At 41.5% G+C, this 19,599-nt stretch overlaps 1 protein-coding gene across 2 annotated transcripts in view; it reads right to left on the bottom strand.

Annotated features, from left to right (window-relative positions):
- dennd1b (DENN/MADD domain containing 1B) overlaps positions 1-19,599 on the bottom strand; it is a 108,444-nt gene that overhangs the window by 35,451 nt on the left and 53,394 nt on the right. For both annotated transcript variants that reach the window (XM_054602320.1, XM_054602321.1), the window contains 5 exons: positions 16,567-16,620; positions 15,865-15,975; positions 8,232-8,332; positions 5,790-5,835; positions 3,924-4,025 (listed from right to left, as the gene is read on the bottom strand). In XM_054602320.1, coding sequence (XP_054458295.1) covers positions 3,924-4,025; positions 5,790-5,835; positions 8,232-8,332; positions 15,865-15,975; positions 16,567-16,620 — 414 coding nt within the window. The remainder of the gene's footprint in view (positions 1-3,923; positions 4,026-5,789; positions 5,836-8,231; positions 8,333-15,864; positions 15,976-16,566; positions 16,621-19,599) is intronic.

Below are 19,599 nucleotides of genomic sequence, written 5' to 3'. Positions count from 1 at the left end.
TACTGTAGGTGGCTCCGCTATACTGGGAAGACACCAGTGAAATGAAAGGCACTTGGCTGCATCTAAAATGAAAACGGGACAATCTGTTGGACATACCAAAAATCTGTGAGTAGCAAAAGTTTACTGCTGAACTAGATTTAAATGTCATTGATGACCATTTCTGGCCGACAATGCGTAGGTGTCCGTGTGTGCGTGTGTGTCGGAGCATCTGCGTGTGTGTGTGAGTGTTTGCCTGCTGTCGGCTGTGCTCTGTTGTAGATGATGATGTAGATGTTGTTTTCTGGGAGCATCGGAAACCGAACACCAAATTAAAGCCGCAATGTTTGATTAAGTGTGCCAGGTGATCTCAGGAGAGGCGCGCAGACACAACCTCAACCCCCTCATTCATTTGTAAACCTCCAAATGCAGGCTTGAAATACAGGAAGTAGGAGTGTACGCTTTAAATTTTCCCCTTGATTGGGAATACAAATGATCAAATGTATGAAGGCTAGGAATGTATGGGTACACGGTGTCAGCAAAGTAGCGAGAGGCAGAGAGGAGGAGAATAGAAGGAATTAGGCTGTGATGTGAAAGAGAGTCTCTGAAAATAAAGATGTAAGCTGCAATGTAGCACCTCACCTTGAATATGTGGCACAAAAAGAATAATACATGAAAAAAAAATCCCGTCATTGGTTTGAGATCAATTGCCGGGATCAAATAAAAGTCTGATTCAGTCACAGACTGTTTGTTTTCAGAATTAACAGACTCCTAATTCGCTATTCTTGGATACTTTTAATGACTAGCGCGGTAAACAGCTCCACCAACCAAAAGCCAATTATAACTTTATCAGCCCCATCTCTGTGTGGAAGAGGAACTGTGGAGCTCAGAGAGAAACAAAAATACCTTGATCTTCCAGGGAAAAAAAATGTTTTTTATTGAATATTTCTTTTCAGTGTGCTTGTCAACACATTGATTTTACTGACACGAGCAGTCTCTCTGAGATTATTATGATTTATTTATGTGTTAAAAACTATTGAAACTTTCAGTTCAACTTAGGCAATCTTAAAATATGCAAAATCCAGCTAGAAATACACTATGTAAAATAAAATTAAAAGGGATATATTTCTCTAATAATATCTCACTGTTTATCTAAAATAACTAGCGTAATAAATTAATAGCAAAAACAGAAAAGCACAGACTCAAATAAAGCAAGAAAAAAGTTCCTTGATCAGCATTCTTTTTTAAACAAAGATATGTAAATATACTGGTTACTATAGGAAATGCTTGGATTGACTTTCAATAAATACAAAAAAAAAGTAAAGAAAAAAAAGATTGATGTGATTAATTTATTTCCACTGTCAAAAAATGATGTGTGCATTTAATAAGACAAATCCAGAACAAAAGATAAATGAATGCTGAATCTTTGATTCATATGACATTTCCAATTTAAAAACTATCAATCGTTATTCTCGAAAGACTATTGCATCCTTTTTTGACCCATTACCAATTACTCTGTTATTCAGATCTTTCCTTTTTCTGCTAAACGGAACCGCTACTGGCATGGTAGCATTTGTAATAGTCAATAAATCTGAAATATTATGTGTGAAGTTGCGGGAAAAGACCATTAAGGGGCGGGCACTAGTGGAGCCGGTGCAGGGGTCCTGTCTGAAAGAGGGCGGCTAATTCAGGACAACTGTGAACTCTGAACCTGCTAAAAGCACGGCCACTGGTCAGCCGAGCCGTAATAGAGTCCACATGTGCTCACAGCCTGCATCGCCATAATTAAACGGCTCTCTAAAGGTCTGCTTGAATTGCTTTGTTTTCACTTTTAGTTAGACTTGAAAGACGGACAAAAACTGCCTGTGGCCTTCACCTTTTAATCCATTTCATGCTTTATATATTCATGCTAAGTAATGCTGGGCTTTTTAAAGTGAGAGTAATCATTACTTCATTGGTCTCAGGGCTTCAGTTTCACACTGAATAAAGCCTGAGTGTTAAGTAGCCAGTGTTACATTGAGAATTGGAGAGAAATGGAGAGTGTTTTAATAGCTTAGAAACAACGCGCGGCAGCTCAGCCCAGGCAGAGACTCGCTCGGCATTAATCAAAATTTCAGGCCTCTTTGACAAACCGAACAATCCCTCAAACATCTCCTTGTGTGTAAACACAAACATCAAATGCCATGTGGCATGTCCTCATCACTAACAAGCAACACTAACAAGAGACCTGGAATTCCACTCAATTAGTACCTGCTCGCTTCCTTATTAATCTACTAGCCCCAGTGAAAAAGATGAGAGGAGACAGGAAAAAAAAAAAAATGAATCGGAATAAAAACAACAACAATTTGTTGCAATAAATATATTAATGCCAGTGAGGGTTTCCGTTTCAGGTGGTGTAATTTGACATGATATGTGGGCCTTGTTCTGTCATTAGTAAGGAAAAATGGTGAGTAGGGGATCAAAGCAAAAAGGCTCTGAGCCTGCCACTTAATTTATCACACGGCAAAGACAAAGGCTTTTCTCACTGCTTCTGTCGCTTTTCAAAAAGCCCTGACTCCTTTTTATGACAAACTCAGTTTGCAATTTAATTCAGGGCTCGAGTCCCTGGGTGTAGAAAAGCAAGCAGGCAGGAAGTGAGAAGAAGGCAGTGTAGCCAGACAGACACACAGGCAGAGAAGCAGGAAAGGCAAACAGCGGGTGCAAGAAGCGTCCAGGCTGGTGGTAAGTACTGTGAGAGAGAGACAAGAAGGCAGACAGGTGTCATGAAACTCCAGCAGCCAGGCAGCAAGGCAGGCGATGAGGCAGGCGGGCAAACAGGCTGAAAAGTAGGCAGGAAATTGTATAAAATGTGGGGAAAGATGGCATCATTGCAGCTTGTAAGGAGGCATTAATACACACTAGCAGTCGTAGCCGGCTGAGCAGTAGTGCTAAAACAGGAGAACCAGAGACGTGTAGGAGTGTGACAGGGTCTGGATTGAATTATACATCGCGGGTAGGACAGGAGTCCGGTAGGCTGTGAAACCTGAGAATATACTGTTAGCAGTGTAGGAAAAAGCGTCCGCAGCCTCAGCGGGGCCTCACAGAGGAGCTACGTTATATACATCCATAAAAGCAGCTAAACAAATAAATTCCTTCGACAAAGAAGGGGAAGACAACCTTGTGTGTTCTCTGTGTTTTTTGTGTGTATATGAGAGAATGTGCGTGAATGTGCGAGTGACCCGCACGTCATGGTGATGCTTCCCGTAGCACTGACCGGCGTCAGCGCTCCATTAATTAAAGAGACGGTGCACTGGCAGGTGGCTTCACTGCCCACACTGGTAATTGGCCCCCTTCTTCCCACTCTCTCCCCCTAGAAAATCACCCATCTTTGCCTTTTTCTTTTCTCTTCTCTGCCTTGTTCCCTCCTCCTATCTCTCGCTCTCAGAAACGTGCCAGTGGGCAGGCAGAAATGCAAGACTTTGTGAAATAATGATTAGAATGGATGGAGATGAAGGAAAGGGAGTTGCACATTTTCCCACAAGCCTCTGATGGTTGGGGAATGCTGTTTGCCTTCAAGCGTCATACGACGCGACGGGAGTTTACTTTAGACAGCCACAATCTGAGGAGCCAGTACTGCAGTCATTAATGATGTGGGGAGGGGACGGAGCTGTACTTTGACAAGTTTCTGCATGTGTTTATGTTTGTCTGTGTATGTTTCTGTGTGTGTGTGTGTGTGTGTGTGTGTGTGTGTGTGTGTGTGTGTGTGTGTGTGTGTGTGTGTGTGTGTGTGTGTGTGTGTGTGTGTGTGTGTGTGTGTGTGTGTGTGTGTGTGCACATAGGCATTAGTTTCAATGTGAAAGAGGAAAAATGAACCTTCTGTGTATAATGGGTAATGAGACAATAAAAGTTGAGAAGCTCCGGAAGATGTGTTTGGTCTGTTTGTGTGTATGTGTGTGTATGTGTCTCACCACGTCACTGGGCAGGTTGTGCAGGTCATCAAAGGGACTCTCCAGAGTGTTGGTGTCCACATTCAGAATAACCACATCCTCCAGTGATCGACTGCGTACTCTCTAAAGGAGCAAATGTCCAGAGTTATCAGAAACAGTGTAAACGCTGCCACGGTAACTAAAACAATTCTATTCATCTTACAATATGAAGCAAATCTCGACAGTAATTATTATTACAACATGTCCAATTTTGCATTCAGAAGTTCTTATAAGATTAATAAATTTATAAAATATATTTTTGCTTCTACATAATGGAATTAAAGCATTATTTTTTTATTTACAATCTAGCACCTCATAGCAATTTATTGTTAATATTGAAAATTGGTAGAAGGTATGTTTAACATATTTTAAATAACAAAAAACTGAGAATATAGATTAGTTTATTGATCAAATCATGAAAAAAAGTTTGAAAAGTGTGGCCCAGGTGTGTTTGCTAACAGACAAAGTATTTTCTGTTCTGAAGCCCCAGGAAGGAGAAAGCACAGCGGTCACATTTAAAACCACACTGTCATCACACTCCTTTATGATTAACGATGAAATATGGAGTGTAGGGAAAAAAAAATATTAGGACATCTTTACCGTCACACACACACACACACACACACACACACACACACACACACACACACACACACACACACACACACACACACACACACACACACACACACACACACACACACACACACAAACACACACACACACAAAATGAAGAATGGCTCTGAGAGGAAACATTTGGATTGCGCAAACATTTTCCACAGCACCAAAAGCTCATGCATCAACAACAACACAGTGATGCTGTGCTGTGCTGCGTGCGTTCTGATGGCGACAAATTCAAACTATTATTTCAGTGTGGCGCAGGATGCAGGCAGGTGTGTGGGGGGGGGAGGCAGCATAGTGTGTGAATTTCTAGTTTGTCACTTTTGTGACAGCCTGTGCAGTGGAGGCTCACATGCTGATCTGGACTAATTATGTAGTGGCGGAAAGGGGGTCTGTCACGGATGCAGAGTGTGATAAATACTGCCACTGCTGCAACTGTCAGACAAATATCACACACACGCATTTATGTGCATTACAACATATGCATTTGCACAATTACACACACACACACACACACACACACACACACACACACACACACACACACACACACACACACACACACACACACACACACACACACACACACACAAACACTTACATACTAACACTTACACACAAGTGCAAATGTGCGCGTGCTTGCAACATGCATTCACACACAACAGCAGTGCTGGTGACGGCTTGCCCCCCAACCAACACACAGGGTTTAACAATGAAGTAGAAAAGCTCTTTGTTCGCAGATGCTTTTTCTGCCTTTCTCTCTCTGTCTTTTGTACTTCTGGTTAAGAATGCACAAGCAAGACAGGGAGATAAAGAGGAAAAAACAATCTGTCACTTTTTTGGTTCAATGTGTTACAGATGCCCAAAAATTGCCTTAAAGAAATATTTTATACCAGAATTAAGAGCATAATTCACCAAACAGCATTGTACAACTGACCATATACACTGTACAGAGGGAAAAAGAGGAATTATCTATATACATTTACAGCATAAATCCTAATGTTTTTTGGTTGTTATTTTTACAAAAATCCACTGCAATTGACAGTATGTATCTGATGCAGATTAAAAAAACATCCTTATTTAACATTTCATATACAGTACAGAGTTTTCAAATATATACATCAATTTGCAGCAGCATATATAAATATGTAAACACAGTATAATGATGTACATTTATATACATGCACATTTATATGCATACACATTGCCAGAGATTAACTAACGTACCTCCAGCAGACTAAGATGAACACCCACAAAGTATGGCATGGGGGCACTGTGGATGGAGAGAGGAAAACAAAGCTGTGAGCAATATCAATATCAGATGTGTTCATGCAGTGAAGAAATATTTACTGAGGCTACACTAGAACAGCACATTTCACAACAATCTGAAAGTGAAAAATTAATGTTTAGGATATTCTTTGATTTATAGATTGGTCTATTTACAGAAATTTACTAAATCAATATGTTGAAATCTGATTAATATTTTATCAAGCGATAAACATGCGTTAATCGAAGCCTATTCAAGTGAGGATATGGTGTTTTCCTTTGTATTTTTATATAATTGTAAACTGAATGGTGTCTGAAGATGTGATTGGTGATTGTGAGTATTTCAACTTCTTATGCACTAAATTATTAATTTGAAAAATGTTTGTTTTAGTGATCTATTGATTGATTAATCAATAGATCATTAAAACAAACATTGACTAAATCAAATGATACACAAATAAATACTGAATGATCAAAGCCAAGAATACAAGCTTAAACTATTTCTAAAGTAAAATCTATTTCATCAACGACCAGCTAACCATCAGCTAACTAACTTTGCATGAAATAACATTATCATAACCTGGGCAGCAAAACTGATTATCATCCATATGTTGTTCTTTAACCCAATCATATCACATGTCAGGCACAGCCACTGACAAAAAATAAAACTTCACAATAATTTCCCCAAAAACTACCATGTATCTCAAAATGGGAAACAATCAGATTAGGTGTGTGTGTGTGTGTGTGTGTGTGTGTGTGTGTGTGTGTGTGTGTGTGTGTGTGTGTGTGTGTGTGTGTGTGTGTGTGTGTGTGGCAGGGCAAGCAAATGTATGTAGTGCTACTAATAAAACAATTTAAATAAAAAAATAAAAAGAACTTACTCTAAATATTTTGGATTTTCAGTCTTTGACTTGTTGCTTAAAAAGTTATGTTATTCAAAAAGGTTTTGTAAATTTATCTAAAACTTCCATCCTCACGAAAAAAATTCTACCTCTATCTATTATAATGATAACAAAATAATCTTAACAGTTACAACAAAAAATGCTTTTGCATGACATGTATTAGAGTTTTCCCTCTAACAAGATGCTAGATTCAGAAACTACGGACAGACTTGGATCTCTTCCTCGAAAGCTAAAGGTGTCAAATGGTTTCATTTTACCCTAAAAAAAAAAATGCCTTTCATGCTTATTATCATGTCATTCTTGTTTTATGTGATATTTACATTGGATTCAGAATGGAAGTTAGTGGCAAGGAAAGGCTGAATCATGGATATGTTTCCCATCCACCATGACAAATAAAATCAACAAAAACAGTCAAATAATAGAAACCATTTTTATGATGAGGTTTACAGAGGAGGCAATAATCGGATAGCTTTGGGTCAGTGTAGTCCTGGCCAGAATGATTCAGAAGCCACAGGCTTGTAATCAATTTAAAGCAACGGCAAAACAAACAGCAGGCCTGTAGCCCTGAACTTTAGCCGCTGTCCTCTCTGTTTCATGAATATACTGGCTTTAAACACTCACACACACACACACACACACACACCACACACACACACACACACACACACACACACACACACACACACACCATCTAATACAATTTAGTTATCTAATCAGCACATGGAGGACACCCTTGTGATTAAATAAGATAACGATGAGTCTTCACAGAGTGTTGAAAATCACATTTTACTGTCAGTGATGAATCGCTTTTTGAAGCTGACATGCCCCTTATGGTTAAAGCTCTACTGTATGCGCTATCGGCACTGATTCAACTGAAAAACAGCTCCTATTACAAAAGCTGACTTTCCCTATCTGCTCTCTTTTTTACATGTGCATTTCTGAATTTGATATGAACACATGTAGATTTGAAGATGAGCTGATGCTCTCCATTCAGATCCAATGGAGTCCATTCAGATTGGTTGGATTTGAGTTGGATGGGTGTTAATGAATCCCTGAGAGGCTTAAGATGATGCGAGTTTGGTGCTAGCACAGGCATGAAATATGGAGCAAGGTGATCCGGGTCGTACGCTATGTCGGGGCGCCACACAGGAGAAGGCGAGCAACGAGAGGAATCGTGAGAAATACTCAGAGAACGGGTTTGGAGAATGTGTGAACATGTGCGTCTGTACTTTTACACAGAGGTTTTAGCGACGGTGCCAAGTGCATGACCAGCACACATGGCGTGATGTGTGATTACGTGTCTATACTGTCAGGTATGTGTGTGAGCGTGCACGAGTGTGTATATTTTAGAGGGTGGCTGGAAAAAAAAAAAAAAAAAAAAAAAGAGTAAGAAGCAGAGAAAAGATGGGGGTGTCAACATGTATTATGATGATCCTGATAGTTCTGCTGTATTGTATGTGTGTGTGTTTTTTGTGTGTGTTTCAGAGGTGGTCAGCCTTACCAGCAGTAGTCCAGAAGATGCGGGGGCAGTACAGGGATGAAGATGTGCTGCCAGTACATAGGAAAGAGCAGAGCAGCTGCACCGTGGACACATGCTGTTAACTACAGAGAGAGGAAGAAGCAAGAGGACATACTCAACATAACTTTTCAAGGCAACACTAAAACTGAGAAAAGCTAAAACATTTCTACGCTGCATGTTAACTGGTCATTTCAATTATTTTTCAGTCTTTTCACCCCACCGAAAGAACTGCAACAAGTTAAAATATAAAATGTATTTGAGCTAAAATACAGCTAGTCTTCTTTTCTTTCTAATACATTTCTTTAACTTATTCAAGTAAGTTTCTAAAGTCTATAGAAGAAGTCTAGAGAACTACAGCCCAATTTCCTTCTGAACAATATCTTGTTAATATCCTGTTTATTAAAAAATATAGAGGTCTGATCAAGGTTGTTGCTGTAGTGATGCTTTGTGCTGATGCGCAGACATAAAATATGTTTGATTTCAGTGAGTGAGCTTTTAATCTTGTTCACAGACAAAAGCACTCGACATGTCTAGTGCTGTTGTGATGAACACAACCTGCAAGCTATTGTTGGAGGAAGAGACGAACAGACTGAAAGCTGAAGATCAACCAGTTAATAGGAGCCTTGTCTTAAACACATGACAGAAACACAGCAGAGGAGAGACAGATTGATGAGGAGGTGAGAGGGAGAAGTCCTGAAAAAAGGCAACACATGCTTTACACACAGAGAGAACATGAAACCAATGTTTTACTCCATATTGATTCATTTATGGCGGGTCATCACCGCAATAATATGCTTCTTTTGCACATGGCAAAAAATAATTCAAAGCACAGATTCTAACCTTTTTCGCACACAGAAATGAGAGCACAATGTTCATAATGAACTGATTTTCAATTCAATGTCAATGTGAGAATTGGGCTGCGACCAGCATAAAAACTAAAAAAAAGGAGCCTAAAACAATGCTGACAGTAACCATAAATATATAAAACCCACCAACTAGAATAATTCAGAAAATTAAACATAAAATAATCCCCCTTTTAACAAATAATGAGAAGCAATTGCATGAAGATGGCATTCCTTTTCAAAGGAGCTCTCTACATTGTCAAACAAACATTACACATAAAATTAAAGTCATTGTCTCCCATTGTCTTAAAACCAGAACCCCCCCTCTTGACATCCCGTCTCATGAAAACCCAGCTATAGTAATGACCTGCAACACACACACACACACACACACACACACACACACACACACACACACACACACACACACACACACACACACACACACACACACACACACACACACACACACACACACACACACACACACACACACACAAACTGAGACACACAGACACGGCAGGAGAAAGAGGCGTTAGCTCATCCCCCAGATTAAAATAACATGATTAAATATGGAAAGAGAACAGAGGTCTGAGGGGCTCCTGCGGGACTTCATTAGGGCAAATTGCCAAAGAATGAAACATGAGTTAGCCAAGAGAGACTGCGGGCTAGGCCAATACCGCCGGGACCCCGGGAGCAGCAGCCGCCGTTATACTGCTGCAGCTTCACAGTCAATGTGTGAAGCGGACACACACACTATCACACAGACACACACACACACACACACACAGGCACAACTACCAGGAGACCCCCATGCTCACTCACACATACACAGTGTCACAATTGACCGGCCAAAAGCGGATGAGCTTGGCAACTGAAACCCACCGCGGCTAAAGGAAGAGGAAGAGAGACCCCCACCCACTGAATGCACCCGAAACATCAACACCGGACATCTGAAAGGCTTAAAAGAAAGTGCGTGTGTGTCCATGCGCCTCCCTCCCTGCATGTTTGTTTTAACTGCATTCATTTTTCATATCGGCTGGGAAAAAAGGCAATGATCTTTTTTTTTTGTCTCAGTGTTTTTCTCTCATACACCCAGTCCCACAATAGTTAGGACTTAATCAACATTTAATTGGTGTCTTGCTCTGTGTATCTGCATATGCATATTCCCGCTGCCTGCCATCTTCAAATAAAACAACAATGCCACGCTCCTGTCAGGATTAATTCCCTGGCAAACAGTTTGTTTTTTCTGCTAATTCTGAAAATAAATCAATGCTATGAATATTAATGTCTAAAAGTGAGGCACTTGGTGGAAGAGCTACTAACAAAACCATCACACCCTTCTCCCTTTTCCAAAGTGAGGACGGTAAGGGGCCATTAAATTGTGATGAAGAGAGGTCAGCGATCCGGCTGCAGATATACATACACACACACACACACACACTGAGTGGAGCGCCAACAGGCGAGTGTATTCCTCCTCTGGGAGTGCGAGACAAGCCCCAGTCATTCACTGGTACCAGGAGGTAATGGCACAGAACACCTCGCTAACCAACTCCAATTATCTCCACCGGGCCTCAAGGTGAGCCCCCCAACTGGCGTCTCTCTCTCTCTGCCTCTCTTCTTCTCAAGCTGGGTGGCTGGCTTGGGGGAGTTGGCCGAGAGGAGAGGGAGGGGGAGGGATTACTGAAACTAAGATAATGATTTAGAAAGTAAAATCTAGATTTCTGTTTTCTTTTATTTGCTATCTCCAAAGCGATGGAGGTGGCAGTGTGCCTGAGATAAGGCTATTGGAAGGATCTCCAGAGGAATAGTTCACATATTTGCTTCTCTCATTTAGCTTAATACAAAACCCTGTGTCCTTGTTCAGGTTTTATAACGAACAAGGCAAAAAGTAAAAAGGAATCTAAACTGGAAAAAAGAGAAATTGTACCCCTCTTTTTTTTCATTTAGAGGGGGGGGTCTTCACATGAGAGTGGGTCATGAGAGGCTAAGGCTGATAAAATATTTGCCAGGCTGATAAATAATAGATGAGTGGAGCCAAATGGCTTACACGCTCCACAAAAGACCTGGGTGCTTAATATTCCATTCAATGGAGAATCACAGATACAGTCCCCAAGAACAAATACAGGATTAGGTGCTGGGTCCAGTCCTCAGGGACCAGGGCTCTGCCCTGTAATGAGGGGCTGCCTGCCTCTTACACTGTGTGTGTGTGTGTGTGTGTGTGTGTGTGTGTGTGTGTGTGTGTGTGTGTGTGTGTGTGTGTGTGTGTGTGTGTGTGTGTGTGTGTGTGTGTGTGTGCATGGGTGTGTGTGTGTGTTTCCCCCTTCCTCTGAGAGAAGCTAACCGATTATACAGCGACAGCCTGCTTCAAAAAGCAGTCAAGGTCTTTGGTTCTGCCCCGAGAGCTTTTTTTTAGTGCGCTGTAGCTGAGACAGAAAGTGTCCACACTAACACTGGTTTTCCAAGATCCATCCAACGGGACTAAAGGAAGGAGGGGGAGAAAGAGAGAAGGGAAGAGATACATATTTGCAATGCAACTTTGAATAAACATCAGATAAGAGGTCACTCAGCAGTTTTGTCAATAATGAGGTCTGAGCGTGAGTCAATTGCTTTGTTCCATTCAATACAACATGCTAATAGTATACAGGAAGAAGTACCGAATGTCTTAGCATACTGTTATTTGCATTTATTATAAAAAATAAAGATCAGTTTTTGCTTACAGGATATGTGTTCACAAAGCTGTTTTACCACCATCTATAATTTGTTTTAATACTTTCCAGCTGTGAGCAACTCCCCCATTTTCTTTGTGCATTGCATTGTGGGAAAATAATGTCCATCAACAACAGAGTTTTATTGTTGATTGTGTCACTTTTGCACAGTGAGCACACCACATAGTTATACCAGGCTTAGCAGCAGTGTGTATTATGGAATAGGGTTTCAGCTAATTTGGGGGTTTTTCAGCAAAAAAAGTAACCAAAAAGCTGAAGCTTATAAAAGACACATTCACACAATAAAAAATAAGTGAATTAGCAGAAACAACAACTATCCATATTCATACACATCCCTTCAACAGGGATGTTTGTTTAAAGAGCTGGATCCACCAAAGACCTCCGATCTTCAAAACACTGCAACTCTGAGCTCTGAGCTCAGTCAGTGAGCTTCCACCTGGACCATTCCTCTTTACCTGAGCAACTGGACATGTTTAAGTGAAACACAAACTCTGTCTGTGGGGGCCTACATACACCTCTTTCGCATATTTTTCATAGTAAACGGCAGTGTTATGGAGATTTAACTGAACCGAGGACATAACGCTCACTCCCTTTGCTCAGATACTCTTAGCAAAGGGAATCTTTCGCACATGTGAAATTACAGCGAGAGCGGAGTGTGAGACAAATAGCTGCTGCTGCAGGCAATGTAATTCAATTTGACAGGAGGAATGGTATCAACACGGTATCGCTCTTGACCTCTTCACACCAGCCTCAAACACTCATTTCCCCTCCACTAGCCTTTCCTTCCAACTCTGTCCCTACGCACTCTCCAAATTCAATCCTCTCTCCTCCTTTCCCAGCCTCATTTCCATTCCCGTTCTTCATTTCTTATTCTGTTTTTCCTCCTCTCATCCTGCTGCCTTCTGTCCATTGCTACCCCTCATTTCTCCTGTTGGCTTATCGCCGTGTTAGCCTTTCCCTCTCCCCTCCCCTGCACAGTAAGTCCCCAATTACCCGCACTCTGCTTCTCCCTCTGTTGACAAACGCCGGTGTCAGGCCCCGGCACAACGCAGGTGTGCCACAAACAAGTAGGTGGCACAGGGAGCGAGAGAGAGGGCACGCAGCACGACACGGGTAACGGCTAACGCCAGGCCTCCCACACATGCACACACAGTCACTGACTCTCTCACAGAAAAGACACAAGACATAAGGTACAAACACCTGTGAGCGCAGAAGACACGCAAGCAGATGCATGCAAAAGAGACACAAACACCCACAACATGCACATGCACATTCACAGCGGCACGAGTCAGACACATGGCATGGGGCTGAGATAAGTCTATTGAGGAGAAGGATGTCCCGATGTTCTACAGATGCCCCACAACAGAGAGAGAGACGCATTAAGACACCCGGGGAAGAGGGAGGCAAAGTCAGAGAGAAAGAGCGGTGTAGCCAGGGTAAGTGAGAGACAGATGGACAGAAAATAATAATGTCAGGGAGGAAGAACAACTTGGATAGACAGAAAAAAGTGAAGAGACAGAGAGAAGTCATGGAAAGAGGGGAGGAGAAGCACAGAGGAAGAGGCAGGAAACAGAGAGACAGCTGGCACTCTAGGGCACGGTGGATGGATGGTTCCTTGTTAGCATAGGCCTGACAGGCTGATGAGAGGGCTGCTGTCAGCCGGTGCTGGGGCCGGGCTGTGTGAGTTTTGGGCTATAGGCAGGGCAGAGGCTGGGCTCGAGAGCTGGGGGGCCTCGGCAGATGAAAGACGCGGAGGGTGGTGTGGCGGTGGTGGTGGGGGTCCTCCCAGCTGACTAGTTAGAGGAAGGGCCGATGCAGCCCCATTATACGGCCCTATGACAAGGCTGCACGCTCGGCTGGCTCCCGCCCCTGCGCCACCGCCGACCAGCCTTTTAAAACAGTGGTACCATTCACCTCCGGTCACGAAACAGCAATAAGTCAACTGACGCATTGTTGTAAGATCATGATTTATTCCTTTGCTGTTGGCTGCTCGCGAGACGCGCCGGCCATATACCGGCAGACTGACACACGGGGGTTCACCGGGGGCTTTAACACAGGCAGCACCTAGAGCAGGCAGAATAAATGCAGTATATCTTTGTGCGTGAGTGTGTGTGTGTGTGTGTGTGTGTGTGTGTGTGTGTGTGTGTGTGTGTGTGTGTGTGTGTGTGTTCTTTCTCTCTCGCTTTCCACTTTCTCTTTGCTTGGCTGAGAGGCTGGACAGGCGGAGGTGGTGAAAAGCAGCTGGATGGTACTAACGATGTTACTAACAATACCTTCTCTCATACATCCTCTATCTGTGGTGAGCAGACTATAGAAATATTACCTGTCCATCCAGCGACTGCTAACACTCACTTTAACAAACATTTTGACAAACTGTGACGTTAATTATATATTTCCCATCCTAAGATATTTGATCACAAGACAGCGGTGAGGATAATGAGCTGGTCTTTTCTGCACTTAAGTATGTTTTCACTTACTTTCAGATAGCTGGCCTACAGAATCACGGCAGCCATTTTCACCTGAACTGGGAGGTCATTCTACCCAACAGCAAAAAATAACACATCACAGGAGCAGTAATAACATCAGGCCTGCTAGTAATCCCAGTGGAGAAGTGAAAATACCTTTGTACTGCAGTGCCTGACGTATATCGCTAGCAAACCAAAACACCTCTACCTGAGGAAGACGGATGGATAGACAGATGAGTGGATGACGGATTGCAGAGGATAAAAAGGTTTACAGAGGTAAAGGTCTGACGTGGAAGCGCTTAAAAAATCCTGTCGGCATAAATTTGTAGGAAAAAAAACAAGCCAAGATTAGTCTCAGAGCTGCATAAAACTATAAATCACAGACAAATATCGCCTCCACCCCCTCTTCCTGCTAAAAAAGAAAAACACCTTCACCCTTGAGTCGGATAATTTACATGGTGTAACCCTCGTGTCACAGCACAGTGTGCAGCCTAGACCCTGAGCGGCGTGCTGCTGGTCTGAGGAGCTGAGGGGAAATAGGTGATATTCTCCGAGGGCTGGGTAATATTTTACAGCTCTTTCTGAGTTTAGCTCCTATGGGAGACCATGGGTGCCGTTCATTCCAGCACCCATCTCCACCCACAGGCCCCTCCGGCTGTTCAGCGTTCTGCAGCCGTGTGGATACCAAGGGTAGGACCGGCTGCACTACAGATAGAGATAGGACTTGGATGACATCACTTCCCTCTCCCATCTCATCTGTCATAAACATTTTGCTCTGCCTCATCAGCTACATAGATAACAGGGGGGGAGGTTGGAATGAAGAACAGAGGGAGAAAGATGGGAAGAAAAACACAGAGAGATGTCCTCCCCTCACACAGACAGAAAGAAGGGACTTTAAATTATTTGAGAGAGTTAAGACATGTAATAACGGATAATTTAAGGCTTTTTTTTTTACCATTAATATGTTGCAGTTATAAAACAGACAGTCAGATATAATCCAGCTTTATTTTGGATTTCACAGCTTGTCAGAGCGTGCTGATAGTGCGGCTGTCTGAGCGCAGGACGCCCGGGCAAAGAGGGGCGGGGGGGCGCAGACAGATCTGTACAAGTAGCGTAGCCATGTCAGATAAATATTCTCATCGTACTAATTAGGGTTTGATATCCTGCTGGATTATTGATGAAGAGAATCATGTTCAATCTAGGAGACAGTCCCAACATTTGAGCAATATACTTTTTTTTTTTTAAGAGGGAAAATCTGTATCTGAATTTGTTATGAAGCCAAAAATAGCAACCGTGACTCTCCATGACTGTAAATTAGAAAACATTTTCTCATATAATGATATCACTTTTTGGATGCGACTGAGATTGCTACCATGAATCATTACATTACACAACATGACTTAATGAAATACAAACGTCAACATTTTATGAATGAAAGCTTCAAAACTTGAAAGAAATGTTTAGGAAACTTGTCCTTCAAGTGGTTGCAGTATTTTTTTTTCTTCTAACCTTGTGCCTGACAGAGCAGAGCTGATATCTGACTGCAGCTGAGAGAATGACTTTGAAGGAATGGACTCACAGTGCTAAGCTTGCTTGAGGTAATGATGATGCGTCGTTCATGAAGCATACAGGCGTAGAGCTGGAGCATGTTGTTGACATCCACAGCCACAAAGTACTCCGTCAGGTTCCTCTAGAGATACAAAGGAACAGAGGGATATGCAGGTTCATAACAAACTGTGCTTGTTTACAGTAAAGTGTCAATCCAACAGACGGCAAGGGTGCCAGAGTGTGGCATAAAGGGAGAGACATAAAGTACTGGCTGTAAAAAGGACAAGGGCTTTAATCTCTGCACATATTGTTTTGTAGAAAGAAAAAAAAAAAAAAAGAATGAAGAATTGAGATTCAAACCACCTAAAATAGTGATGTTTGGAAAAAAGACAAATCAAGTGTCAATCAATGATGCTTGTATTTATCAGATTGATTTTATCTGGTGTCCCTTGTCATACAAACTTGCTCTATGCTTGAGCTACAATTTAATACAAAAATAAAATCAAAAGATCATGTGTTCAATTTGAGTCCTCTAACACCCGCGACCATCACTGAACTTGGACATTAGAATAACAAGCACCACAGGAGACATAACTGAAACAAAAAGCATGATGCAATAATTTCAAAAGGTGACAAATGTATTTGATTAACTATGATTAGAGGCAGAGATGTTTCCAGAAGAAAACAAATCTCTCTTCAACTCCTTTCTTTTCCTTTTTCCATGAATACTTACGCTCTCAGGGATGGTTGGCAGTCCATTGATATCCGGGGCGATGAAGTAGGAGTGCTGCGAAGACACAAACATGCAGGAGAAAGATGAGGGAAGGTCACCAGTGAAGCATACCACTCACACAGAAAAGAATGAGGGGAAGAAGGGTGGGGGGGGGAAGGCCGTTCACTTTGTTCTATGATTTATGGCTCATCTTCGGCTCTGTCTATATGAATTGCTGAGCTGGTGTCTGAACTGTGGCAATGCTTTTATCATGCCTGCAGAACAGAGAAAAGCTCAATAGCTGCCCAGCTCCCCATAGACACAGACTGGGGTGATGTCTCCGGTGGAAAACTGAGTCTTTATTTAAGCATTAAAAAGGCTCGGGGAGCACCAACCAACACACTGACAACAGTATGTGCACATGTGTTCATGTGCATCCACACCGACACACAGACACACACATACAGGTTGTTTAGAGGATCACAGGGCTGCCTGTCTCACTTTGGGAGAGCAGGGCAGGTTCAGTGTTCAGATAAAAGGGGTCTGAGAGAGGTGGTGTTTGGAGACAGGTAGACAAAGCATCAACTGAAACACACGGTTGTGTTATTCACACACACTCTCCTGTATGATTATTACACCTGCATTTCTCGAGGCCTTCACTCTCCCATCTGTTGCAGGTATTCTCTTAAATTGTAAATGTAAATCATATGAATACAGCATCTACAGTAGATACTAGCACAGTATTTAAAACATTAAAATGTATTTCGTCGTCTAAGATTTAAACTTGTGACTACCAATTTTGATTTGTGATGCAAATTATCAAACAAATAATGTCAGGCTTATACGCAGTCAGTGTTTTGTTTTTTTCATATCTTTGAGAATTTGTTTGATGTTTGGCCCCTGTGGCAGGAAGACTAACATCCAACACCTGGGGGTCGGTTGCAAAACAGCATGGCATTCAAGACTTAAGTCTGATTAGGAAACAATCTGCACTTTGAAAGGAGCTTTGAAAGGATGACATGCTAAATAGGAAAAAAATAATTCCTTAAACAGAAGACAACATAACAGTAATGCATTAAATAAACAATATAATTAAGAGTATGCAAACATAAGAGTCATTCAAAAACCAGAAACCCCACCGAAAGTGTCACCACCAAGAAAGAAAGATGTCTTTGATTATAAAAAAAAAAAAATCAGAAGAGTGAAAGCCCAACACAGTCAGAGAGTAAGAATATGGAGTTTAAAACAACCACAACAAAAGAAGAATATTAGCTTAATGTACTTAGCAGGGTCGTGACAATTTGACTTGATTTGGTGCTATTTTGAGCAATGCTTGGTCATGACATAATTTTGCTAACAGATTCAACAATTTCCTGTAACTACAGGAACTACTTTCATGAGCACATTTCGCATATGAAGTGCTGTTGGTCATTTTTGTTCTGGCGCCTGACACAATTTCTCAAAATTGTATATTCATATGGGAATTTCTAGTGTTTTTGAGAAAACACAACATAACTGACTGTGATGATGAAGAAAAAGCAATGGCAGCACATAACTTTGTCTGTGGTTGACATTGGAACATTCAGTTTAATGTAAAACAAACTAAAATGTTTCACCCCTAAGTGCATTAAGTAGAAAAAAATGTGAAAACAATTATCACAAGTAAACAAGAGTCATATTCCCAGAGGACGATTATTGTTGAAGTCAACCGAAGTTTAGAGGAGATGAACATGCAGCACAAACAAACATTCTTTCCTTATGAGTTTTTTTTATGGGCAATGATAATGTTTCTGAGCATAAGAAACTCATACGCCCCCTTTAGATGGCAAGTGAATTTCTGTAATGTATATTTTGCATAGCTACCATTACACCTTAACATAGTATCTATAAAATAACAACAGGAAACAATTTCTGACATGGCAGTGAAAGAGGTAAGAGGAAAACATATGTAGGGAAATAATGTGTTATACTTGAGCAGATGCCCTCTTCCACGGTTTCCTGTTTCCAACATTAGCAGGCTACATAAAAACATTAAACACGCAAGTTCATTTTATGGTAAAAAAAAGCTGAATTTGGCAGGTTCAAATTTCAAACAGAAGCCAATCGGTTGTTTTATTTACGGTGTGCTTTTTGCCAGAAATCAAGACAGAAACAAAAATACCAGGTTTTTCTGCCCTGGAAGGATGTGCGAAGGGACAAAGCTAAGTAATATTGAATGCGTTCAAAGTGCTTATTGTAATGACAGCTACTGTTTGTTGGGGTGCGAATTCTTTTGCTATTTGAGGAAACGCTGTTGGTTTGTTTGTGGTTACACGTTACCTGAGAAGCAGAAGTGGTAGCAGCAGAAGTGAGTATTACAGCTATTGGTGTACTGTGAATTACTGCTACTATACCAGTAACCGAACAACTGCAAGATGGCAGCAGCCGTCTTCTATCTCACAGTCGACATAAAAAACTTGCCATTTTGCGCTTCTGCGAACCAAGAGATCATTTCAATGTTGAAGTTTCTGAACCAATTATACGTTTCATAATTTTTTTTTATCATATACTATATATCAGCCTCGTATCACGCTTCCAGAAAAGTTATCTGACACTGATTAACGAAGTAAAACGATTGGTTATGTTAACGCAGAGATAATTCAGTAATGACATTTTTCAGACGGACAAATCAGGAGAAATTCAACTTGGTTTGAGATCTTTCTCTGTCTGAGCAACACCCTCTTGTGAGATCTTGCATCTTTGCAACGTAAGCCAACATCCTAGCTAACACGTTTTTTGGAATGCTACACAGCACGCCCCGGAAAAAACGTCCACGATTAACATACTTATTTTAACCCAAACAAGGATGTTTACCCAAACCTAACCAAATTGTTTTGGTGTCTAAAAGTGTTGGTGCCTTAACGTAACTGAACTGCGACCATTTTGAGGGCGGCATGTTCTTAGCGTGCCCTGTAGTACTGTGAACCACGTTCACAGTATCGTAAAGTCAGCATTTACTTTTGGTTTCACAAGGGACACAAACAGCGGTGAAAGGGGGTTAAAGTCCTGTGTTTG

Source organism: Anoplopoma fimbria, chromosome 8 (assembly GCF_027596085.1).
Source record: "Anoplopoma fimbria isolate UVic2021 breed Golden Eagle Sablefish chromosome 8, Afim_UVic_2022, whole genome shotgun sequence".
Taxonomy (NCBI): domain Eukaryota; kingdom Metazoa; phylum Chordata; class Actinopteri; order Perciformes; family Anoplopomatidae; genus Anoplopoma; species Anoplopoma fimbria.
Note: the sequence above shows the minus strand (reverse complement) of the source record. Positions and strands in the feature narration are given on the sequence as shown.